At 45.0% G+C, this 26,047-nt stretch overlaps 1 protein-coding gene across 1 annotated transcript in view; it reads left to right on the top strand.

Annotated features, from left to right (window-relative positions):
* The window catches only part of grin2ba (glutamate receptor, ionotropic, N-methyl D-aspartate 2B, genome duplicate a), a 57,183-nt gene extending 34,640 nt beyond the window's left edge, over nucleotides 1-22,543 (top strand). Inside the window, exons 6-14 of the mRNA XM_076266661.1 lie at nucleotides 1,882-2,087; nucleotides 3,208-3,379; nucleotides 6,699-6,852; nucleotides 7,282-7,407; nucleotides 8,686-8,915; nucleotides 9,231-9,391; nucleotides 9,962-10,149; nucleotides 14,038-14,276; nucleotides 20,261-22,543. Of these exons, the coding sequence (XP_076122776.1) occupies nucleotides 1,882-2,087; nucleotides 3,208-3,379; nucleotides 6,699-6,852; nucleotides 7,282-7,407; nucleotides 8,686-8,915; nucleotides 9,231-9,391; nucleotides 9,962-10,149; nucleotides 14,038-14,276; nucleotides 20,261-22,543 (3,759 nt within the window). The remainder of the gene's footprint in view (nucleotides 1-1,881; nucleotides 2,088-3,207; nucleotides 3,380-6,698; nucleotides 6,853-7,281; nucleotides 7,408-8,685; nucleotides 8,916-9,230; nucleotides 9,392-9,961; nucleotides 10,150-14,037; nucleotides 14,277-20,260) is intronic.
* The last annotated feature ends 3,504 nt before the right edge of the window (nucleotides 22,544-26,047 follow it).

Genomic DNA, 26,047 nt, shown 5'->3' with positions numbered 1-26,047 from the left:
ACAGGCAATTTATCACTGCATTCACCTGCTCTGTGTCTTGTTTGTTTATCTTTCCATCCATCTGCATGTTTTGGAGTGTTTCGCATTGGCTCCTTGACTGTTTCGTCATCCCTTTACTGTGTACCGCAATCTGTATTCCGTTCTCTGATCAGAGAGCAAGGTGACTCTCCTCTCATCTGCCTTCCTCTAATCTCTTCTTTTTTCCTCATTCTGGGGCGCTCTCTCACTTTCTCTCATGTTTAATTCTTTGCTTGACTTCCTGCCGGACCACTTTCCCTGGGTTCTAATGAGTGGCTCCCTTCCCCCAGCTACTTTTCATTCTCTCTCTTTCCTTCTTTCTCTCTCCTCCTATCTTTCTGTTCTGCTTCTTCTGTTATTCTATTTCTTCTTTTCTCTATCTTTCTCTCTCTGTCTCTTTCTCACACACACAAACACACTTTCACACACAGCTCCCCTTTCCTTCTCTCTCTCTCTCTCCCTCCCTCCCTCTGCCTGTTACCCTAGCCCTTTGAAGTTAGTTTGAAAGCTCTGTAGTGTCCGGTTGAGTTTAGACACAGACTCCTTCTGTCTTATCCCCTCCACCAACCCCCCCCCCTCCTCCTCCTCTCATCCTCTTCCTCTCCTCTTCCTCTCCTCCTCTCAGCCCCAGACAGCCACGGCTCCCCCTGCAGTCGTCTCAGTGAGGCCGTCCGTAATGTACAGATCAGAGGGGGCTACGAGTGTCTTAACCGGCCCAATTAGTTCATAATCCGCCAGCATTTACTCCTACTCCGTGCCCAGAAATAGGCCGGGCCGCTGGGTCTGGAGAGTGGGGCCGGCGCCCTGTCTTCAGGTGTGATTTGTCAGCGGCGGGAGCGGCTGGTGAAAATTGAGTAAACGATGGTGCTAGCAGCGCGGCGGGCTGCCGCGGGCCTCAAGGGCCCTCCAGGAATTGAGTTGAGCACTCCAGTCCAAGTGCGGGCACATTTACATGCTGATTGTGCTCTCTTGCCCTCCTTCCTCCTTCTGTCTCTCTCTTTCCTTTTTTCTCCCCCTCCTTCCCTTTCTCTCTGTGTTGCTCTCCTTTCCTCACTGTGCCTCTCCCATTTTTTCTCACCTTCAAACTCTCATTCCTTCATTTCTGTCACTCCTTTCGTGTTGCAGATCTCTCTCTCTCTCTCTCTCTCTCTCTTTCTCTCTCTCTCCCTGCAGCCCCCCAACTTTGCCTCTATCTTTCTTACTCTCTCTGCTTCATGTCTCCCTCTTGAGTTTTGCATTCTGTTCTCTGCCTCTCTCTCCGTCTCTCTCTCTCTCTCCCCCTCTACGTTGTTTGTTCTTGTCCTTCACGCTGATTTTCCTCTGGCCCTCCGTGGCTCCTGGCCCCTCTCCCCGTCATCAGTGCTGTGTGCTTGCACGTACGTGTGTGTGCGCGCGTGTGTGTGTTTGTGCGTGCACACTAACCATCTCAGCCCTTTCCCTCGCCTTTCATGCCCTGTCTCCCCCTATTTACCTCTGCACTGTGTTGCTTTTGTCAATGACTTTATTGAATTGTTTTTTTCCTATACCTCAAGGCATCGTGCAGGCAAAATGTCCAACTTAGTTGGCTAACGCAAACTGGCTGCTGCTTTGACCTTTCTCGGTTTTAATGGAAGGTGAAAATTCTGTCATTTGGAACTTGCTCCTTGTCTAATTCCAAATTCACATCAGGTGTATTGGCAGAAGCACACATCAGGTCTGGCCAGTGCAGTAATTGCATAAAAAACAATGAACAGATACCAAAATACAAAGTCACAGCATAGAAAAACTAAAATAAACCTAAAATAAATGAACATGAAATAAATAAATGACAAAATGACGTAATGTTATGATCACACCCTCTTTCCTTCTCCACTCTGTGCACAGGTGGGGAAATGGGAGAATGGCTCCCTGGCGATGAAGTACCACGTGTGGCCACGCCTCGAGCTGGCTGGGGGCGAGAGCCGGGATGATGACCACCTGTCCATTGTGACACTGGAGGAGGCGCCGTTTGTCATTGTGGAGGATGTTGACCCCCTGAGCGGCACCTGCATGAGGAATACAGTGCCCTGTCGGAAACAGCTCAAAATCCTGTGAGAGCACCAGCCCAAGACACACACACACACACACTCCCCCACACACTCACACACACACACACACACACACACACACACACACACACACACACACACATACCGTTTACTGGGACTGAGATTTACATGCACAGTTATATGCAGACAAATCTAGAAATGTTTCTAAATTTACTAATACAGTATAAAGCAAAGATTCTAGAACAGAGCAAGATAGATCTGTTCTAGAATCTTTGGTATAAAGTAGTAACACACTCCATACATGGTCCCAACTCACTCACATACACAGGCACACACACAAACAAATGCACACTCAAACATATTCTATTCTTGAATCAGTGTTTGTCATTGTAGATCAATGTCAATGTGTTGAACCCATTTACAAGATATGCAAAGTTATGTTGAAAATTGATTAATGAAATGATCATGCCCTGTTTGCATTGACACACTATACATGTTATTAACCTTATCAACTGATAAATGCACTGGTTAAAAGAATCTTTAAGGACTTGTAGTTTATATGTTTAACTTTGGCTCCACCATTAAATCATTTCAACCACACAGTCAAGCCATTCGACACTTTGAAGGATTGCAATCCATTACCAGACTCTGCAGACTCATATAAATCTCCATAGACCACGTATTGTGCTATAATCCCCCATCAGTTTGTATGTCTGCTCATGTGCGCACGTGGATATCTATTGCCATCTGACTGGAGTGCTATCTCACCGTCCCGTGTGTGTGTGCTGACATCTGCACTGAAGCAAGCCGGATGTATGGATGCGCCGCCGCCGCAGATGCTGCAGTTTGAGCGTCTCATTCTCCCTCGGCCACACCTGTCCTCCCTCCACCCTCTCCATCTTCCTCCCCCACTGCCCTTCCTCTCGCCTGTCATCCGCTCCCCTCAGCCTTGACTGTAAGCATCACCCCACTCTCATCTGTCTTACCCTTACTCAAACTCTGCATCTCGCTCCATCTTTCATCTTGTCATTTTAACCTCCCAGTCGTTTTTTTCCCCTTCTTTCCTTTTCTTTTTTCTCACACCCCCCCCCCCCCCTCACACCCCCCCCTCCTCTCACCTTTTTTGTTTGTTTGTGTCTCTCGGCAACTTCTGTATCATCAGCAATCAGACGACCGACTCGGGCATCTACATCAAGCGCTGCTGCAAGGGCTTCTGCATTGACATCCTCAAGAAGATCGCTAAGCATGTCAAGTTCACCTATGACCTGTATCTGGTGACCAATGGGAAGCACGGCAAGAAGATCAATGGGACATGGAACGGCATGGTGGGAGAGGTCAGTAACTCTGAGCCCTCTGCTATTGAACTTAATGCAGTACTTCTAACATTCTAACATCTAACAGGTTCTGTTTATTTGTATTGGTAGTATGATAATAGACTGTATCTGCTCGTACTGTATATGATGGTATCTGTGCACGTAATCTTATGTGTTGATCTGTACTCAGATCAGATACACAGTAACCTGATAAACATATGTCAACAGGTTACACTACACTTACACATATACACTTACTCTATCAAACTCCACTGACTTATACAGGGTGCAATTCCTTTTTTCACGGTCCAGCAGAATTACCACAGTCACTACATTGGCCATTGCCCATGGGAAATGAATGCTCACTGGCGAGATAGCAAAATTCATTCACCTGTGTGTGTAAGGTGCTATTAGTCTCTCAGCTAGAGGGTAGTCAGAACTAACCTTTCGCTCTGGGATAATGTGATTCTAGACCCATCGCGATGTGTGACCTCTCCCTGGACCCTACCTCTCTGCGTCCCCCTGATATCAAAGTCCCCTGGTGCCGTTATTGAGATATGCAGCACTTACTTACCATGCACCTCTCACCCACCCCACTTAATTATTTTAATGTCCTCTTCATTGGTTTTCCAATAACAGGCACATAAAAGGGGAATTCAATTTCATCAGATTAGAATAGCATTAATCAATTAGCAAAGAAGAATGACTGCGGAGAGTGGAAAAGGGGGTAAGAGGGAGAGATGTAAATTAGATCACGCCATTCTCATAGGTCGGTGTTTATCTTGCCGTGTCATCAGGATCCTTTCCAGCCTCGAGATGTGCCTATGGTGATGCATGAGTCCAGGAAGCGTTATACAGCCCGGGATTAATGAAGACCACAGGCCAGTGGACGCCAGGGCAAACACAGCCAGCAGGCGGCATCGGGAATTTAGCATCCTAGTCATGCAAGGTCTTTTTTTGCATGTTATCCACGGTGGAGCCAGTCAGGCATACATTAATGCTAGTCAGCTCCGCTACCTCGGTCAAGGGTAAATAGCCCATGTGCCATGGCGAGTTTAACATGCCCGCCACGAGCCATAAATCCTGCCACGCGCTCAAGGACCCGGCACGAGAGGTGCCGTTACAGTGGCTGCGCGATTTCGCTTGTCTTCATCTTGTTTTAATATTGAGTCATGAGTCCCACAGTGTTCATGTTACATTCCTCATGTCCTGCACATCAAACAAAAAACTCAAACTGCCTGTTTGCTTGATAGTGCAATGAATAATAAAAAAAAACAATACTGTCTCCATTGTTCCACCATAAGATAGAAAAGTAGAAAAGAGAATGATGATGATAATCCCTCTCAATTCAACACCAGAAACATGCCACCCTCACTCTGAGTCAGGGGACTGTTTTGGATACACTAACGCTCGTCTAGCACTTTGCATTAGTGTTAGCGTGCTACATGTGTACTGGCTCTGTGTGTCACTGGCTAGTCCATGTGGGACTGATGCATCATCTCTTTCACACCTATAAAGGAATGTTAATGAGGACGGAGGACATCTGGCGGCCACGTTCGCTCTCCCCCTGGCCCACTGCCCACGCTATATCTCTCAGCCTTAATGGCACCATCTCCGCAAAGTGGGAAAGGGCTAACGTTAGCGCACATGCATCATATGGATAGGCTGCCGCGTAGTTTATCACCAGTGTATCCTACATGCATCAGGCATTCTTTAGTACCTCTCTTTTGTGAAGGTGCTGTCCTTTGTTTAAACTGAGGGCTTCTTTTCGCATATCTTTGGCTCTTTTATTGGTGTTTGTTGTTGTTGTTGTTGTTATTTGGGACGTGACCCAACTTTAGATTTTGCTCATGCGGTCGGCATCGATGAACGGAGCTTAAACTGTGGTGGCTAATCCCCGTAATCCAAAATATTTGAAGCAATACACTTGATTACATGAATTCTCCCAGGCCTGTGTAGAGACACTCACACACCTACACACACACACACTCAGCTCTACACACACACACACATACATACACATACATACAGAGACACACATACAAAAACACACAGATACAGTGCCCAAAACCACAGCCACATATAGGCTCCTCTCTCTCTCTCTCTCTCTCTCTCTCTCCCTCTCTTTCTCTTTCTATCTTTCTATCTTTCTCTCACACACACTCACTTTCCCTCGCTCATTCTCAATAACACCCACGTAGGTCACTTTCATAACAGCGAAAAAAAGCCGTGGGAGGGGAGAGACGGGAGGGGGGCAAAGGAAGTGAACACACTCCACTCCTAGATGGACTCATTGCCCTATGGGATGCATGCAGGGAAGCACACAGACACACAGTCAGACACACACACACGGACACACATATACGCCCACACACAGTCAGACTACTAAGCAGACAAGCACACAAGTCCTCTCACGTACAGTACACACACAGACACATGGATGCAAAAGCATATATATTCACACTGTCCCTCAGCCAGAAAGACAGGCAGACAGGCAAAAATACACTCATTATCATAGTCTCACTCACGCACACTCACACACACATGCACAAACGCATACACATAAAACACCAACCAGACAGCCATGGACCTTTTTACATGTAGACAAAAGCAGATCTCCTCCTGACTACTTTCCACTCCTTTCTCCTCTCTCTCTCTCTCTCTCTCTCTCTCTCTCTCTCTGTTTCTCTCCCTCTCTCATTCTTTCTCTCTCTCTCTCTCTTTTGTCTTTCTCACATATACACCTCATTAACTCAGTCTGTTTTGTCCCACTTTAGCAGAGTGCTGTAGGGCCCAGGTATTTAGGGCTAAATTTACCTGTAGAGTTGGAGAGAGAGAGAGACAGAGAGAGAGAGAGGCAGGACAGAAAAGATGGAGGGGAGAGGAGAGGAGAGAACGCAGAGAGAAGAAGGGGAGGGAACGGGATGGCTATTTCCAGCAGCTCTGACCCACTGTGGTAGCCCAGTTTCTACTCTCTTCATTCTGTCTTTCTCCATCTTTCTACGGCTTTGTGCTTCATAGTCGGAGCCAGCCAGTCTGGGTCAGTATGTATGGACTTAAAACTTGACCTTCGCACTTGAAGTCTGATCCCTGATTCCCCATTCACCTTTCTACCTACCTCTGTCTGCCTGGTGTTTATCTATCTATCTATCTATCTATCTATCTATCTATCTATCTCTATATATCTATCAGTCTGTCTGTCTGTCTGTCTATCTTTCTATCTATCTATCTATCTATCTGTCTATCTGTCTGTCTGTCTGTGTCTGTCTGTCTGTCTGTCTGTCTGTCTGTCTGTCTGTTGGTCTGTATACCTGACATTCTGACTGTCTTTCTCTCTCAGGTGGTGACTAAAAATGCCCACATGGCTGTGGGGTCTCTCACCATAAATGAGGAGAGGTCAGAGGTCATTGACTTCTCCGTGCCGTTCATCGAGACGGGCATTAGCGTCATGGTCTCGCGTAGCAACGGCACCGTGTCGCCCTCAGCCTTCCTTGGTGAGTCGGTAAGCTGTCCAGCATTGGCCACAACCTGGACAGCAGGCTATACTTCAGTCCCCTTTAGTGCTTGCATTGTGTCAATTTAATTTATTTGCCTTGGTTGTTTTTATTGGTATTTTGTAAAATGTTATTTGATATCTTGTAAATTGGGGTTTTTCACTTTACTTTGGAGAAGAACATTAAATTAGTGAATAAATAACTACTTCGATTGTATTCTTTTCAAAATGTCTGTACACACTCTTTCTAAACACTGTCTCTAATGGTCCTTGATTCTCTCTCTCTCTCTCTGCTCCATCTCTTTCTTTCTTTCTTCTTCTTTCTCTTTCTTATTTCTCTTCTTTCTTTTATTACTCGTCCCTTTGTCTCCCCTCATTCGCTGTGTGCTCTCACCTCCGCTCTCTCTCTCCTTCTCTCTCTCCTTCTCAGAGCCCTTCAGTGCGGATGTGTGGGTGATGATGTTTGTGATGCTGCTGCTGGTGTCAGCCATGGCTGTGTTTGTGTTTGAGTACTTTAGCCCTGTGGGCTACAACCGCTGCCTGGCGGATGGCCGAGGTGAGTGCAGCCAGTGCGAGCATGCAAGATACACACACACACACACACACACACACACACACACACACACAATTTCATTTATTTCGTCTTACACACACACACACACACACAATCTCCCTTGCCCTCAATGTATTTTGCTCTCTTGGTCTAACACACACACACACACACAACACCACCATATACACGCAGAACAGCCACACACCCACACACACACACACCTCTTCCGGGCCTCTTGTGGTCCACTCTCCCTGCAGTGGCCCCTCCATGCAGGTGGCGTGTCTCTTCTTATCCGTGTCAGCGCGGCTCATCCCCGGCCTCTTCATGTTTTTTAATGCCGCCTCTCGTGTGTTCTTGCATGTATTTCCATACTTTCAGGAATCACATGCCTCCACTGACAGTGTGGGCTTCCTCTTTTATTAGATAAAAAAGGAAGAAGGGCTGGTAAAAAGAGTGAGATAGAGAGAGAGAAAAAGAGAAAGAAAAAATCAATGTCTTCCCTCCGATTCATGTTGGTGCTATATATAGAGACTAATGCTTTTTTCTGTCACTTACATCTCCCTTCATCTTTGGGGGAGGAAGACAGTATCCAGAGATATTGTCACAAGCAGTCATTGTGTTCCATAGCTTGGCGGGGGCAAGGAGGGTTAGGGATGTGGGTTTTTTTGGGCGGGGGAGAGATGCCAGGGGCAGCTAAAGCTCTTCACTGCAGAGATGTGACGATGACGCGCACAAGCAAGCAAGAGTGGGGCGAGCAAAAGGAGCTAGGAGTTGAGTTTCAGGTGCACTACTAGACAGGGTAGACTTGCCCAAGCACGAGTGGAAGATCTCTATTGCTCACCTCAGTACAGGTCATGTTCCGCCTCACACATGTGTTCCTTTACTTCTCTTCCGACTCATACCAACGTCATTGTCATGTTTTTATTTCTCCCACTGGGAGTACATTTACTGAAACAGTGCGTGTACACGAGCTTGAGTAGCTTGACATAACAATGTCTGTTAAATAAGTAAGTAATGTGCAAGTGTCTTGTTGTATATTTTTTGCAACACATCAACGACTGCCGTTCTTGTCTGGTGGTTACATAGGACCATATTATTCAGTGATAGCACAAAAGAGGCACATAAATGAGAATTTATATTCTCTAAGCAGCATTAAACCTTGCCCTCTCTCTCTCTCTCTCTCTCTCTCTCTCTCTCCCTCTGACTCTGTCCCTCTCTCTCTGTTTCTCTGACTCACACTCTCTATCATTCTCTCTCCCTCTCCCTTTCTCCTTTCCTCAGAGGCTGGAGGTCCGTCCTTCACCATTGGGAAGGCCATCTGGCTGCTATGGGGTCTGGTGTTCAACAACTCCGTGCCGGTGCAGAACCCCCGAGGCACCACCAGCAAGATCATGGTGTCCGTCTGGGCCTTCTTCGCTGTCATCTTTCTGGCCAGCTACACTGCCAACCTGGCCGCCTTCATGATCCAGGAGGAGTACGTGGACCAGGTGTCTGGCTTGAGCGACAAAAAGGTAGAGACGCTTTTCCTCTTCACCGTACTGGCTTGCTTCTCTGTTTTTAAGTTGTACCTGTCTGCCTCTCTGCGTGTCAACCCCATGTCGTCTCCTTCTCAGCCAACGTTTCTCTCCCTCCGTCTTGGCCTTATTTTTTTTGCCCAAACTCCCTGTCTGAGTAACACTCTGCATTATTCACTCCCTGTTCACTGTCTCTCGTTACCTTGTGCGTTTTTCCTTGTATGATTCTATTCTTTTCCCTTTTTCTACCATCTCCACATTTATCCACATTTATGTCTTTCTTCCTTCCTCCTTTCCCTGTCTGGATCGCAGTTCCAAAGGCCGAACGACTTCTCACCTCCCTTCCGCTTCGGCACTGTCCCCAACGGCAGCACAGAGAGAAACATCCGGAACAACTACCCGGAGATGCATGGCTACATGGTGAAGTTCCATCAGAAGAATGTGGACGAGGCCCTCCACAGCCTGAAGACTGGGTGAGGAGTTAAGGAAAGAAACTTAGCCCTGCAAAGTCATTGTAATAAAATAAACAGACAAACAAACAAATAAACAAATAAGTAATCATAAAGAAAAAGGAATGCATGAAATTAAGGAGGCATTTTAACAACAACTAACTCTAGCGCACATTTGTGCTTCTGTGCAGTTAGTCATGCAGAGAGTAAAAAATGTATGAAAGTTTGAGGTTAGATTGAAGTTCATGCAAATAGATTTCCGATGGAGTAGCGCTGCAGCTCATTGGGACTTGCTGGTCCTCATTTCAATTTCACATCGGAGTCATCTGCTGTCTGAATCACACACCTCATTTCTGGTATTGTTTTGCAGGCGGAATACAATCTGCATTGTTTTGCATTTTTACAGCAAGAGGGTTAATTATCTTGCAAATGAGAAAATTAGGATTTGAATGAGCAAACGAGCGACTCAATTTGGCAATATTGCCAAATTGAAAGTGTCCAATTTTCCCCCTTTCTGTTTGTTATTCTGTTTCCTTTGGTCAATGTGTTTCTCTTTTGCTTTGTTTACTCTCTCTCTCTCTCTCTCTCTCTCAGTAAACTGGATGCCTTTATCTATGATGCGGCTGTGCTGAACTACATGGCCGGTCGAGATGAGGGCTGTAAGCTGGTCACCATTGGCTCGGGGAAGGTGTTTGCCTCTACTGGCTATGGCATTGCCATCCAGAAGGATTCTGGCTGGAAGAGGCATGTGGACTTGGCCATCCTGCAGCTGTTTGGAGATGGTAAGTGACATCCGCGGTCTACCATCCGCTGTCCACCATCAACTGTGTGTGAGATCCCCAGAGAACTGCCAGTGGGGCCATGCACTCATAAGAAGCACAGGGTTTAAAACTACTGGAATGAGACATTTGAAATTCAATTTTAAGTGCTACTTCCTGGGGCGAGTTTAATTTGCAGTAACTGTGTTTCCTTGGGTCAGATACATTACAGCCAGGGATTGGATAAAATAAAGAATTTGGCCAAGAACATATAATGCAGATTGATAGGAAATGACAATGTATTTATCTTTACGTGGTGTATGGATAGTTTTCATAGAACATTAATTGAAACTATAAATTAACTGTCAGTGTGAACCCTTGTGAGCATCTTGATTGGCTGGAGTTATCACATATCACGTAAAATGCTGTGTCCCCCATGTGGAGAGGAACAATGGTTCCTGAGATTTACCACCCCCTGGAGTCCTTATCTTTTATATGTTGACATCAGGAACTCTTGACTCTTCACATGCCAGCAAGGTTTCTGTGCTGAATGAGCAGGAACACGCCTCTCAATCAATTCTCTCATCAGTCAGCCGATCAGACCCACCACCATTATTTATTGTGTGTTTAATATTTTGGCTAGACTGCATTTATGGCTACCCAACAGCTAGTGATTTATTTTGTTCTCCATTGATGACCTGACCAGCCCCACCATACTGACCACCAGCTGTGATGGACAGAGCTCTCCTGGAGATTTAACTCTCCCTTCAGAGTTTTATTTACAGTGGTGCACCATAGCTTATGAGAAGCAAACAGCCTTCTATCAATCTTGTCCATCTTGTGGGGTAGCAATAGTGAGTTCTACATTGAAGTAAATAGTTAGTTCTCATTGTGTGCCCACTGGATTGTAAGAGCCAAATAAGGGTGTTATGAATATAATATTATTAAGTTTAATAACTTAGTAAGTTGTGAAGTACATGTTGTCAAGTTCAAGTTGTCATGAAATTAACTTGAATAGAATAATTATTTGTAATGATATAAAATCAGGACCATCAAGTTCAACTTAGTAGTAGAGAAGGTAGTAGAAGCTTTGTTTTAGCAGTATGAATTCAATACTTAAATCTAAGTTTAATAACTTTATCGTTGATGTACATGTATACTAATTGGTTTCCTCAAGACATTGTAGCAAACTGATTAAAATCATATTTTGTGCGTACCTATAGAGTAAGCTGTACAATGTACTCAGGTGTGCCTGCAATATTCTGAAGAACTTTGGATTAAAGGCCTATACTGTACATCTAATGCTATAATGTTTTTGGGTCTGTTGTTTCGGTAGTCCACAGGTTACACAGGGCACAATGAATTGTGCACACTGTCTTGTGGGGCTATTGTTGTTATTGGGCATCAGTGTGTTTGGGTTTGTTTGCTCCTGTTTCCATAGACTAATAGGTTGTGGAGCCTTTGGGCTTGCTCCAGTTCTCTTTCGAGGATCGGGATCCTGGGGCACTCCGGAGCCAAGTGTAGTGTCCTAGTTAAGGTGCCAGTAAAGGCACTGTTGTGTTTCTTTTCTCTGTGGACGAGCATGGGAATATGGGTTAGGGTGGAGAGTCAGCTCTCCATGGACAGAGAATAAGAGTGTGTGTGTGTGTGTGTGTGTGTGTGTGTGTGTGTGTGTGTGTGTGTGTGTATGTGTGTGTGTGTGTGTGTGTGTGTGTGCGCCTGGATCTGTGTTCTCCGGTCTGTGGTCTTTATCTGTTTCTTCATGCGCACTTTTTCCTATACAAGTGTATCATTTACATCAGTGTTTCTCAGTGTGGTCCGGGGACCACTGGTGGTCCGCAAGCTATCCCAAGTGGTACGCGAGCAGACGTGGTAAAATATAATATAGATGAGTTGTTTGCAATATTGAACCAACTTGTATGTAAATCCAAACAGTTCTGCAACACTGTCTAAGATATGCCAGTTTAAATCATATGAATTCTCTGATACAATAAGCAAAGTGCAAAGATAATAAGCAAGGTCGTTCAGTGAGTAGGCCTATTGTGTAGGCTAATATACTGTTGAAGTAGGTCTAATCTTTTATTTTTTTTCTTTCATTTTTTTTTTTTTTATTGGTTAAGTGGTCCTTCGTCTGAAAAAGTTTGAGAAATACTGTTTTACATCTTTGTGCTTCGCTGAGTTTGTGCTGAGTTTTGTTCGCTTGACGGGGTGTCTATGCCTGAATGGATCTTTGACTAGATTGTGTGTGTGTGTGTGTGTGCGCGCGCGCGTGCGTACGTGTGTTTGCGTGTGTGTTTGCAAGCGCGCGTGTGCGCATGCGTATAGGTATTACTATGTGTGTGTGTGTTTGTGTGCATAGGTATTAGTGTGTGTGTTGATGTGTGTGTGTATTGCCGTGTGCTTACATTCTTATGCGTAAATGGGTCATCAGGCAGTGTTGGTGAGTTAGTGAGTCCCTTGCCCCTCTCTCCCTCCCTCCCTCCCTGGATTTCAATGTCGCTTTGACACGCTCCAACATGTAGTCCTACCCGCTGTGGCCTAGTTTTCACTACCAAACCGCCCGCTCACTTCCTCCCCAGGACGGGGGACCAGTCCTGACTTCCACCGCAACCAAACCAGGGACCCTGCCGCGTGACTGAAGCCCAGAGACATGACCTCTCCTTGGGGAACAAAGACGGGGAGCTGGTGTGTGAGTCTGGGGTGGGGGGCGGACACCAGCCCATCCGGGCGCTACCCAACATCCCGCTACATCTTCAGCAGCCTGTAGCGAGCCCGCGGGCCTTCCAGTCACATGGGTTGCAGTGTGAGTCTGGCTGTTTAGACAACAGTGACGCACTGGGTTGTACGCCATGATTAATTAATGGCAGAGTGTCCCTAAGCGGGCCAACCATGTGCAGGGATGTGGGATGAGTCTGGGGTGACCCAGTAAATGGTGTGTGTGTGTGTGTGTGTGTGTGTGTGTGTGTGTGTGTGTGTGTGTGTGTGTGTGTGTGTGTGTGTGTGTGTGTGTGAGTGAAAGTAAGAGAGTCTGAGATGCAATTGCTTAAGTGGAGGATAGCACACAGGCGGGTGAGTGTAAAAGGCGTGTGATATTTGTGTCACCGGGGACTGTGTGATCTCCCTGTAATGTGATCTGATGTTTGAGGAGTGCACTAAAATACCCGTCTGTGTTCCTCTGCCTGAGGTCCATCATATTCATAGTCTGTTCGGTCGTCCTCTATGGCCTATTTTTGCCCCAACCTCTTTGTCCTCACACTTTGTCCACTGTTGTCACACCTCACACCCATATCACTTCATCCCGGTCCATCACCACAATGACCACACTTCTCTGTCCCCAATCAAATGTGTGACCTTTCCCAGGACAGAATCACTATGCCTCTTGTAAGAATATGCAGTATACCCTGTCTGAGAACATCAGATTTAGCATAATCTCCCATATGCTGATTTTATCAAGATAACAAAGAAAGGTCCATGTTGTGGCAAACTGAGGTGTCAATGATACCAACCAATTGTAGAATGGGCATGGCTGTAGGCCAATGAGAACCATCCCATTCCCAGGCAAGGGGGAGAGATAATTATCACACAGAATAACAGAAGGTTGCCAGACCTGTTGGTATTAGAAGCCTCGTGTAAAGTTATTTTTTATTTTATGTGTGATTACGTGTGTATTCACTTGTACTGTAGCTCCCTTTCAATTGAACTTATGACTTGTTGAGTTGAGCCTAAGATGATCTTGTGAGTATCCCTTTCTATTGCCTCTCTCTCTCTCTCTCTCTCTCTCTCTCTCTCTCTCACACACACACACACACACACTCACACACACACACACACACACACACACACTCCCCCTCCCTCTCTCTCTCTTTTTCGCCCAGTCCCCTCTCACCTGTTCAATCTGCTTGTGTCCCGCAGGTGATATGGAGGAGCTGGAAGCTCTGTGGCTCACTGGGATCTGCCACCACGAGAAGAACGAGGTGATGAGCAGCCAGCTGGACGTGGACAACATGGCCGGCGTCTTCTACATGCTGGCGGCCGCCATGGTGCTGTCGCTCCTCACCTTTATCGCCGAGCACCTATTCTACTGGCAACTGCGCTTCTGCTTCATGGGTGTGTGCAACGGCAAGCCTGCCTTCACCTTCGCCATCAGCAGGGTGAGTGCGACGTGGCCGAGCAGCATTCATAGGAAGGAACACAAACAGCATGCAAACGCATATTGACTCATGAACACAGAAACAGAGACATCCAGAACAAAAAAACGTATGCAACAGAGATAGCTTTGTTAAAAAAGACTATTTTCAAGACCATTAAAGGTGCGATTTGTAGGATTGTTACCGAACGTTCTGTAGGCCAAAATCAAAACACTGGTGAACGTTCTCAAGACTACCAGACGCGAGCCTGTTCTGGGTTGCCAGATGTAATGAAGACATAGCTAACGTTAGTTGACCTGCAGCTGCTTTAACGTTTCTCCAACCATGACCCAGCTACACATTACGGAAACAGTGGAAACAAAAAATACCTCTCTAACCAACGTAACATATTTAGCTGAAGTTAGCGATGCAGATGAAGTTTAGCATAGGCTACCTGTTGTGGAGAAATATGGCCAGCTCTGCGTCAGACTTGATATTCTTCGTTTCACGAAGACGTCACCATCTCAGGAAGCTCCTCCGATGTCCACTTAATTTGTTTCTTGTTTTAATTTTGGAAATTTGCCTGCCTCTCGTAGGCGTTCATGACTACAACTGACAGCTGTTGACAGTTGGCCTTTGCTAATTTGGCAACCCAAAAAGGAGGATGCGCTAGCCCATTATTAATACGCTATTCTAGAATGAATCGTTCAAAACATAAACGAAAATTCCAAGAGATTCCGCCCCGTAACTCATTTTTTTTCATTGGTTTTAAGGGGTTTTACAGGTTAGAGTAATGTTGTCAAATAAGCCATTACTTCAATTTATCGTGTTTCCTTACTCTCTGACAACATATGGTGATCATTTTTGGAATGGTTACAGTTTATTTTCCATTATTTCCTACATACTGGTCCTTTAACCAAACCATATTAATATACATGCAAGACATACAATTACATTTATTTACCGTAGTTGTGTATTTCAGGTAATATCAATAATTTGCAGTTGTGTTGTTAGCAATAGCAATACTCAATTATAGTTCTACTAAAATGACTTTGAAAAAAAAAAAATGATTTATGAAAATTCATATATAGCGTTTTGGAACCAAACATTTTCTTAAACATGGACAGTTTTCAAATGTGGTAATGATAGTTGTCAGTAAAGCACAAAAAAAAAAAGATTCTAATGCTGTATTTCACCTGCCAGAGGATTTTGAGCTGGCTGATTTCACTCTGTTTTCCATTCATAGTCCTATAAATACAATTTGTTCAGCAAGGACCAGTACCAGTACTCCCTCTGTTTGTCTCGTGGTTTCCTTTGCCTTTGTGTCCACAAGCAAAGCTGGCCAAGCATATGGTCTCCGGTGGCCAAGCAGAGCCAAGCCCAGAGTGTAGACTGACTCTTATTCCCTCTTTTAAGCCTTCAGTTTTTTATCCCAGCACCCATTTCACATCGGGGGGTAAATATTTACTAAACGCTGAGCCAAAATCAATTTCTAACTCAACGAAAATTAGCCAGAGGAGCCGGGAAGGTGGATTTACTTGCCCTCATGGGAGGAAAGTCACCTCCAGGTATTTTGATTTGCATTCCAATTGTTTTGACGTGGGGGTGGCGGCAGAGCTGGCCCCTCTTGCTGTAATTCTGAGTGCCTGGCGAGGGTGAAATGCCTGCAGTCGAAGCCACATGGCTTATTTACCGCTTCGCCACACGCCGTTGAGTCATTCAAGACTGCCCCGAACTTCCCCCACCTGAGCTGCACGAAGCATTCTAGGTATAGAGAGGATGTACTGGACCAGAGAACTCCACTATCCCATAATATGACTCTTTGTACTGTCACTAAAAAAAACAAAGAGCTTTGAAATGTGTTCAAATATGTTTAGATTAATTATCATTTATCCCTGTAACTATGCAACAACCCAACAGTGTAAAACACTTGAGAATGTACTTATTATTCCTTATCTGATGAATGTGACTTGTTAATTACATTAGAATCAAACAATGCAAACATCAGTTTATTATTAATTTGAACAGAACATTATAAATTAGGTTTCAAAGGTTTCAGATATTGACTGATTCAATGACTGAACATCAGTGCATATCCATATAGCATGGCTTCCTCATATGCACACACAAATCTTTCAATTCATTAAATAAAACACAAGGTTTTGATGTCAAAATATTGTGAAAGTACACAACAGTATGAAATAATTGAGTTTAAGATTTTTCCTCAGCCTGCACATTATTAGGACCTTTCCTGATGTACTTTTATAAATATGACACCATACCAGAACCTCACCAATGCAGAAATTACGCAGGCCACTTGAATTCGTTTTTTTTATGTGCATCATCATGCCATCTGCTCTAATACATGTATTTAAAATACGTATTTCAAATACAAAATACTATTTTGTAATTTATTGAGATGATGAAAATGCCTTCGTATTTTGTATCAAAATACTTCAGTGTATTTTTGTATTTTCAAAATACTGCAAAATACTTTCTGTGAAACACTGTGATAACACGTATCTAACTATCTATAAAGCACAACATCTCTGTCTCTGTCTGTCTGTGGCACCATTACATGGTCAAGCGTTTATTTTCCTTTGCTTCCTTCTGTTTTACAGTTTTTTTCTAGACTTTATATTTGTTCTCTGACCTATGAAATATTTCAGTGCTATGGTGACTTGATAATTTCCTACCTCAAACAAGGACATTTCCAACCTCTTGCACATTTTAAATAAGAAATTATTGATAATGTCATAATTATTGGCTTCTAATTGGCTTAACTGATTGGATGGTATTAATGTGACAACCTGATTTTTTATTTGTACTTTTTATTTTGTATCTACATTGATAGAGGTTGTGCACACACCAGTTTCAGGTGTATACAAAATTATTCAACTGTGATGAAACTGTGTGGTGGTGATAGTGTTAAATAACTTAACAGGGTAAAATGCTACCTAGTTTAAATTTCTAAATAAATTATCAATTTGGATAGCCTGACGAGCCAGACTCACATCAATATGTAGGGTCTGGGATCTCACCATTGGCAGTGCTCAATCCGAGGGGTGGGATAACTTTCATATCTTTCAAATTCCCTCTGCACGCAATAGGATAGCGCTACAACTCATGAGCCTCATGTGTTTTGCCACCAGCAGAGCTAGTTGGCTAGTTGATCAAACTTTTGGCAACTTAACAGCTTAACTCTTGTTGCGCTGTTCGCCAGCAGCAGCATTCATATTTGTTTTCAAGTAGCAGGAAATTCATGCGGAACCGTCGCGACTGTGCCATCATTATGTTAAGCGTGTCCACCGACTCTATACACGATGTGATTGGCCTGACCGAAGTTTGGTTTTTACAGCTCGCAAGCCAACGGAGAGTTGCTAGACTACCCTGGATGCAAATTGCATTTGCTGCCGCTAGGGTGCGTCTAGATTCCTAGGCTACCATTTAGATTGTTTGTCTGAGCTATTGTCCCTTATTCGGCAATCTACACCAATAGAGTAAATAAGTATACTTAAAGAAAGGGTTCTTTGAGTTACCGAACATTTCTCAGGGCAGAGGTTTATATTGGGAAGTCTAACATGGGTCATCATATCTAATCTGTTGACTGATTATGGGAGGAGTCTCTTGCTTTCAGATGTTTTTCCAGGTAGTGTACAAGTGAAGGGATAGACGACAAAAGGCTTTTAGAAAGAAGTATTTTGTAGTATTTTGAAAATACAAAAATACAGTATTTTATTTTGATACATTTTTTGGCTGCTGTATTTTGTAGCTTATTTTGATACATTGCCTCCGAGCTCATGTAGATGCAGCGACACTCAACCTAATCTGCATCCACCGCTAGCAGTAGAGCATTACTGACGTCATACTTTGAGCACAGAGTTAAATGTTGTACCACACATCCATAATCTTTTATGGATTATTTTTTTTATTTCTTGCTCACAGTATGTCTCACTTTCAGCCTCAGGCCATAACTATTAGTATTTACACATTCCACTTAAATAAGCTGAAAAAAAGTCCTTGCTCTTTTTTTTTTTTCACCGGCTCACAAATACTGGCATTCGTTATGCACCACATCATAGTGTGGGGGAGAGCATTCATCCAATGCCAGATCCCATAGGACAATCAAAGGGAACGTGCGCTCACACACACACGCACTCCCTCTCTATCTCTCTCTCTCTCTCTCTCTCTCTCTCTCTCTCTCTCTCTCACACACAGTCATAATTGCAAGAACATTCTGTCATTTAGTTTGTTTGTTTTTGATATCTGTAAACAGTTCATAAAGAAATAGTGGAAGTGAGCCGCCTTAATGGAGATGGAAGGCCAGTCCTGTCATTTGACATTAAACAGGTTTGGCAATGAGAAAAGGAAGTACATAGAAGAGTGTCAGTTAGAATTCTGCAGCTAAACCACAGTCAGGCTAAACAATCAGACAAGCATGTAAACAGGCAGAGAGAAACAGGAGGCCATAATGGAGGAGGATGAGGGAAAGGAGAAGCGCACTGCCGGACATGTCAGGGCTGAGGTGTGAGGACAGGTGCAGTCACACATGCAGATGGCCAAAGGTGAGGAAAACAAAACAAAGCAAAGGAGGAGAGAGAGTTGTTGCCTCACACCCTGGAGACGCACTGTATAAAAATAATCTCCATTTGACCCATCTCTGACCCCTGCCCAACACGCTCACCCTAACTGAGGCTTGCGGCATCTTCACCTTTGACCGTGCATGTTGGCTGAAGGATCTCATTAATTGGTCAGTCATCTACAGACCAGAGAGAACCAGGAAATCATTTGGGGGCATTGATTTTAGCCTGTGTCTATCTGTCATCCCAATTTAGTCAAGTCTTATTTGCAGTTTTTTTGTTTGCATAATGGATTAGACATCATGGGCTGCAAATGGCACACTCCATCTTTCTGTCACTGTAGTGGCTGTGGTGCCTCCCTCACCCTCTCTCTGTCACTATATGTAGTTTTTACTTTATGATGTTGTGTTAAATGTAGTCAATGGTGCATGTATGAGCCAGCAGGTATTGTTGCATGGAATTCTTATCACATTGATCAGAGGTATTGATTACTTTAATCCAACATCTTCCCAAGGCCTGCATTGTTATCAGTCATTAGCTCCATCCTCCTCATCTTCCTATCTGCCTTGTCCCACTTCACCCAGCTACAGCTGTTATTCCTCCATTTTTTCTATTTTATGGCTACATTGGTCATAGGTTTGGTAATGCGACAGCAGTATCAGTTTGTTGTGTCAGTTTCCATATTAAAAACATCTGCCCTCAATTAGCCTCATTGATTGGAATGTATTAAGTGTAAGGAGAAGATCATTATCAATAGCTATAAACCATGCCATTTGAAAATTGTCACCCCTAAAGCCATTCTTTGAAGTGACCTGCATAGCCTATGGCCAGTAAAAAGTATTGGCATTTAAATGTGATCAGTAATTTGAAACCTCAGGTAAGATCTTTTGATATAATTTTGTAAAATAATGTCAAAAGGCTAATGCAATTTCAGCTCAAAATCTGTTAGCTTCATTGGCATAAGTTTCCACATTTTACAGTGAAATTAATGAAGGGTAAATGTTCTGTAAAGTGTTTGAATAAAAATAAACTAAATTAAAATGGTTTGTTGTACAGAATGCTGTATATTATGCTCACTGTAATCCCTGATGTATTGATGTATAGTGACTTTGCTGTTATATTGTGAGTACATCCATACCATAGATAGTCTAGAAGCAAGAGTGCTGTATGTGTTCCTGATTATCCTTCCCCCTGAAGGATGTTACATCCTCCCCTACCTTACTGCCCTCCCCTATTTCAACCTTTTGTCTGGGTCTTTGGTCGCCTCCTGTTTACTCCTGTACACTTTTTCTTTCTTAGTAGTGATATATGTCTCTTTTCGGTGGCTTGACACAGAGCTCACTGTTTATGTTGCCATAAAACGGAAATCAGTTGAATTCAATTGGCAATTTGTAACGTCTATGTCTTCTTATATCTTCGTTCCTACAGGAGATCTACAGCTGCATCCATGGGGTTGAGATCGAGGACAAGCCCTCAGCCCTCAATTCACCCTCTGCCACCATGAACAACACTCATTCCAACATCATGCGCTTGCTGCGCACTGCCAAAAACATGGCGTCCCTCTCCGGCGTCAACGGCTCCCCACACAGCGCCCTGGACTTCATCCGCCGTGAGTCGTCCGTCTACGACATCTCCGAGCACCGGCGGAGCCTGGCCGGCCACTCCGACTGCAAGCCGCCATACCTGCCCGACGACAACATGTTCAGTGACTACATCAACGAGGTGGAGAGGACTTTCAGCAACCTGCACCTTAAGGACAGCAACCTCTACCAGGACCACTACCTGCACCACCACCCAGCCTCTGGCTCTATGCTGGGGCTGACTGGACCTCTGCCCAATAGGCCTCACAGCGTGGGCAGCGGTAGTTCCCTGGAGGGGGGCATGTTTGACTGTGACAGCCTTGGAGGGGGAGTGGCGCCGATTTTCACTACACAGCCAAGGTCTGCTCTGACCCACAGGAATATGAGCAAATTTGACTTGTTGTCCAGCCAGACTCCGCCATCAGGACCAGGCTTCAAACAGGGCCTGGCTGACCTCTATGGGAAGTTCTCCTTCAAAGGCGGGGCATCCAGTTCGGGCTACATTGCTGGCCACGACCGGTACTGCGGTGGTGGGGATGACGGCAACATCAGGTCCGATGTCTCGGACATCTCCACACACACAGTCACCTACGGCAACTTGGAGGGCAACGCTAAGAAGCGTAAGCAGTACCGCGACAGCCTGAAAAAGCGGCCGGCATCAGCCAAGTCGCGGCGTGAGCTGGACGAGATCGAGCTGGGCTACCGCCGGCGGCCCCACCACAGCCACCACCACTACTACGGCCACCGCTCCGTCTCGCCGCCTCCGCTCTTGCCGTCGGAGCGCAAGCGAGGAGGAGTCACCTCCTCCACCTCCTACCTCTTCCAGGATAAAGAGGGCCTGAGGGACTTCTACCTGGACCAGTTCAGGCCCAAGGAGGGCGTGCCCCAGTGGGAACACGTGGACCTGACCGACGGCCCTGGCGGCGGTGGCAGAGTTGGCGGGGGCAACTGCGCCAGCCTGGTGTCCGTGGACGACTTCCTGAAAAGCAAACCCAAGAAGTCGGAGAGTAAAGGCTCAGGGGTCGGGGATGTGGCGGGCAGCGGCGGCGACTGGGAATGCCGAAACTGCAGAGCCAGCTCGACTAGCGTCGGGGGCAAGCAGATGTCACTGCACGGTGCAGGAGGCGGCGGGTACTCTGGGGTGGGCTGCGGGGCATCCGGCGGCGGCGGGGGAGGCGGAGGGGTCAGTAGCCGCCCGAGCTCGGCCACGTGCATGCGCTGCGAAGCGTGCAAAAAGACGGGTAACCTGTATGACATCAGAGAGGACAGCAACCACCTGCTGGAACAGCTGGGGGAGGGGAAGGGTGGGCTGGGGGGCCCGACTCAGGCCCAGCGCAGACGTTCCGGCTTCAGTGGCAAGCCCCTGCGTCGGCAGCACTCCTACGACACGTTCGTGGACATGCAGAAGGAGGAAGAGGCCGGCGTGGGCGGCGTCCTGGGCGGGATGGGCCGGGGCGGAGGCATGGGTGGCGTCGGGATGGACGCCATGCTGCCTCCGCCACGGAGCGTGAGCCTCAAGGAGAAGGAGCGCTACATGGATGGCAGCAGCCCCTTCGCTCACATCTTCGAGAGGCACGGCGGCTCAGAGCGCGACCGGGACCGAGACCCCTTTTACGCCGGCGGCGAGCGAGCCAAAGGCCCCGGGTCGCCCTTTGGCCTGTTTCGGGGCGAGGGCCTTCACCGGCGCTCGGTGGGTGAGAGGGACATGCGGGACCGTGGTTTGATGGAGGGAGGGGTTTACTCACTGTCGAAATCCCTCTACCCCGACAGGGTGAACCAGAACCCCTTCATCCCCACATTCGGCGACGACCAGTGTCTCTTGCATGGCGCCAAATCGTACTACATCAAAAAGCAGCAGCAGCAGCAGCAGCTGCCCAAAGGGAGCCGCACGGACTTGCGGAGCTCGGTGGGGGTCACCTCCTTTCTGCCAGCCTCCGCTACAGCAGGGGTAATGTCCAATGTGGCCCAGAGGTTCCCCAAGGAGCTGTGTCTGGGTGGACTGGGCCCCATGGGCAACCATCTCGGTGGGCCCAGTGGGAGCAAGCTGGGTCTGGGTCCTCAGCGACCCTTCAACGGCTCCAGCAATGGCCACGTGTACGAGAAGCTCTCCAGCATTGAGTCAGACGTGTGATGGGGGGGGGGGGGGGTGCGGGGGGAGAGGGCCAGAAGCGTGGCAGAGTTCAGAGAGTTGGAAAGTGGCTAATGGGGGATGGGGTGATGCCATCTCCGCTGCAACCACTCTCCTGAGAGACTAGAGTGTGGTTACAGAGAGCCATCGGAAGATGGGAGAGAGGACAGACACAATCAAACTGGCTAGCCGTTATGGGGAAATGTTTTTACATTTAATGCCAGGAATAGAAGTGTTTTGTCCATGTGTGTGTGTTCAGCTGGGTGGGTGGGGCTGGGCAAAAAACTGCAGGAATCAAGAGAGCAGACACACAGGTACACACACACACACACACACACACACACACACACACACATTTGCGGTTGTTGCATAGAACAAAAGGTTCTCGCGTTACCTCACTTAGCATTAGTCACCAGTTACAGGTAGAGAATGTTCCGTGCTCTGCCAGTGCTTCGGCAAAAGGGAAGGCTATCATTGCCTGCCATTTTAGCGCAAAGCGCCAAAGCCAAATGGAGATATTCAACCCCCTACAGAGTGCTAAGGAGAAAGGGAAGTTGTGGAGCAGAGTGTCCATCTGGTGAAGTGGCAGGAGAGTGAGAAAGAGAGTGAGAGAGAAGGGGAAAGAGAGAACGCGCTAGAGAAGGAAACGAAAAAAACTCTTGTGAATGAAACCAGGGAATGGCTTAGTTTAATCTCCATTCCTGCCCCCACCTGTTCACTGATGCTCTCTCCTCTGCTCTCCTCTCTTCTCTCCTCCACTGCTCTCTTATTCTTGCCCAGCGCACCACAACATGTGTCTTTTATCCTTATTTGCTATGGAAATACAATCATGAATGAAAATATTGAATTCTTACTGAAGTTAACAGGGTACTATAAACCTAATAATACAAATATCATTGTGAATATCAAGGATTAATACTAGTAATGATTATGATAACACTGGTTATGATATTAGGTTTGTGTTTTCTTTCTTTGACGTTTAAAACCTTTAAATAGTACCAGTTTTTTCAATGTCAGCCGACTACGGCAGGAAACTTGTCAACCTTGACTTACTAACCTGAGTGACTATGAAGGTCTTAGGGTTGTTTGTTTTTATTTGTTGTCATCCATGTCTTGTTATTATTTAGTAATTAGCTAATTGTTGAAGACATTGTTTGCTTAGTGGGTAAACTATTGTGTCATCGGAAAACAAGAGATTGAAAAGAAACACTGCAACTGTGATGTATTGATTAAGATTGATAGTGGAGTGTTTCCTGATTGTGGATGGATTCTGACCTAATGGTTGGATGACATGACATGAGCATTTGGTACTCAGAGGTCTTCATCTGTGGGTCTACAAATAATTTATATAATAAATATTTTACGGGAGATTTTATGGGCTAACATGATGGCGTCTGCTGATAGGGGTACGTGAAGGACATGCTAACTAATTGTACCCTGCTGTGATAAAATTGGAATTGATGTGGATGTTGTGTTACATGGACACAGGCCTGTTCTGTTTCCAGTTCCATAAATGCAATGCTCTACTAAACATGAATGTGTTACAGTCCTATAATGTCTTACATGTTTTTAATGTAAGACTAATGTATGGGAATAACAATTTAAAGCAGACCCAGTAGGTTTAATTACAAAATTACAAGAAGCAGCCTATTGCACAGAGTATACCATTTCTCAAAAAGAAAAATGATGGACATATGTAAACCATGACAGAAACTCTACACTACATTGTGCTGCCATTGCATTGCTGGAATTGTGAAAGACACCGTGTCCACATTCATTTATTGATTATTCATACTCATGGTCTGATATGACAAATCCCAACTCATGACTTTAACACTTTAATTTAATTGGCATGGGGATGACATCTGCTGATGAAATTGAGTTTTGTGACTTGGGGGCTTTAGACTTGAGGTTATCCCGTGATAGAGGGTCAATGAAAGAAAGGTTACCCTCACACTGAATGCCATCTAGACAAATACCAAACCCCTGTCTGTCTGTGACAACATGTCTACGTCCTGTTAGCTTGAGACCGTCCCGTTCTACAACGAACCTTCACTCGCGTAGGACGCCGCGTCGAAATATATGCCTTATCATACATAACTGATTTTAATGACAAAAGATATTGTACAGAAAAGCCTGTTGATAATCTTAAGGTAATTTGTATGTACAATTTAAGCTGTCTTATGTTCAAGGGCTGTGGGAAAGATGGATGTTGCAAAGTCTATTAAAAATGATGGCCTTTTGCTTATTGAATGGCACCTCGGAGGCTGCATGAGACAGGAAGGAGGACATTTATGTGGAGTGATCAATGCAATATTTTGATAGACCCATCGGTAGTTCACTAACAAGTACATCACTCTAATTTCTGTTTTCCAACCAAAAAGAGACAGTGATTTCGCCTTATGCTGTATGAAATCATCCCATCATACTTTACTTTCTTATGTATCTTGTTCAATACATTTTGAATTTTTATACACACATATTTTTGGATACCATTTTGGCCAATATCTGTAGTATGGAATTAAAGGCAAAAGAAAGCAATTGTAAGAAAGAGAAGAATGAAAAAATAGATGATAGACAGAAAGAAAGGAAGTCAACACAGACATGTTATCCTTTTCCCTGTAAATATGTTTCAAAACTTTTCACTTTGTCAGCAGTCAGGATGTAACTTTAAACTATCTTTTACAAAAATTTAGGAAATAAACAAAACATAAATAAAAATGGATAAAATAGGAAAAATTCACAAATAAAAAATTAAAATATGCAAAATATAGTTAAGACAAAGTATTACCAATCATAAGTGATATAATAAACATTTCCTTTTGTTTTAATCTCATGTTTACTACTTAATTATAATAGCTTATTAAGTAATATTATGATTCATTTTAATACTATGCTTTCGCCTTTTTTCATTAAAGTGTTGAGAAGCAAGATTCTTTGCTGTATGTTTAGGTGTCTGGTGATAAGGTCCAGTTTAGGGGCCTTGGCTAAGTTTCCCTTGAATTGTTTTAGAATAACTTTTAAGATGCTCTACATGCGTTCACATAATGCACATGAACTCATCTAATAGGTTATAACCTGGGGAGCTGCATCGCTGGCATTCACATAGACACAATATAATTGAGTCCTTCTTTTAGCAGGACTGGATAATTCTCTAATTTCTCTTTTTAAATTATGTTCTTTTGTGTGTGTGTGTGTGTGTGTGTGTGTGTGTGTGTGTGTGTGTGTGTGTGTGTGTGTGTGTGTGCGTATGTGTGTGAACTAACACAAGTTAATGGCACAGCAGCATTGAGGTTCTTGGTTTAACCTTTATCAAAATCGGCGTAAGAACAGTAGAAACGGTCCAATCAAGAAAAGTGTGCCCCAATTTCAGTCCTTACAAAAGTACTTCTCACCACAGAAGATTCACAGTTGAGTCACTGCTCGACGTCTGAGTCACCACAGTATCAGCCAAATCGCAATCAAGAGTGCATGATGATAAAGGAAATGCGGATTGATTTTATGAAA

Source organism: Alosa pseudoharengus, unplaced genomic scaffold (genome assembly GCF_046254945.1).
Source record: "Alosa pseudoharengus isolate Yale_2024_CS ecotype anadromous, Long Island Sound unplaced genomic scaffold, YU_APseudo_1.1 YU_APseudo_1.1_scf_4, whole genome shotgun sequence".
In the NCBI taxonomy this organism is placed as follows: domain Eukaryota; kingdom Metazoa; phylum Chordata; class Actinopteri; order Clupeiformes; family Clupeidae; genus Alosa; species Alosa pseudoharengus.
This window is presented reverse-complemented; position numbering and strand designations above follow the sequence as displayed.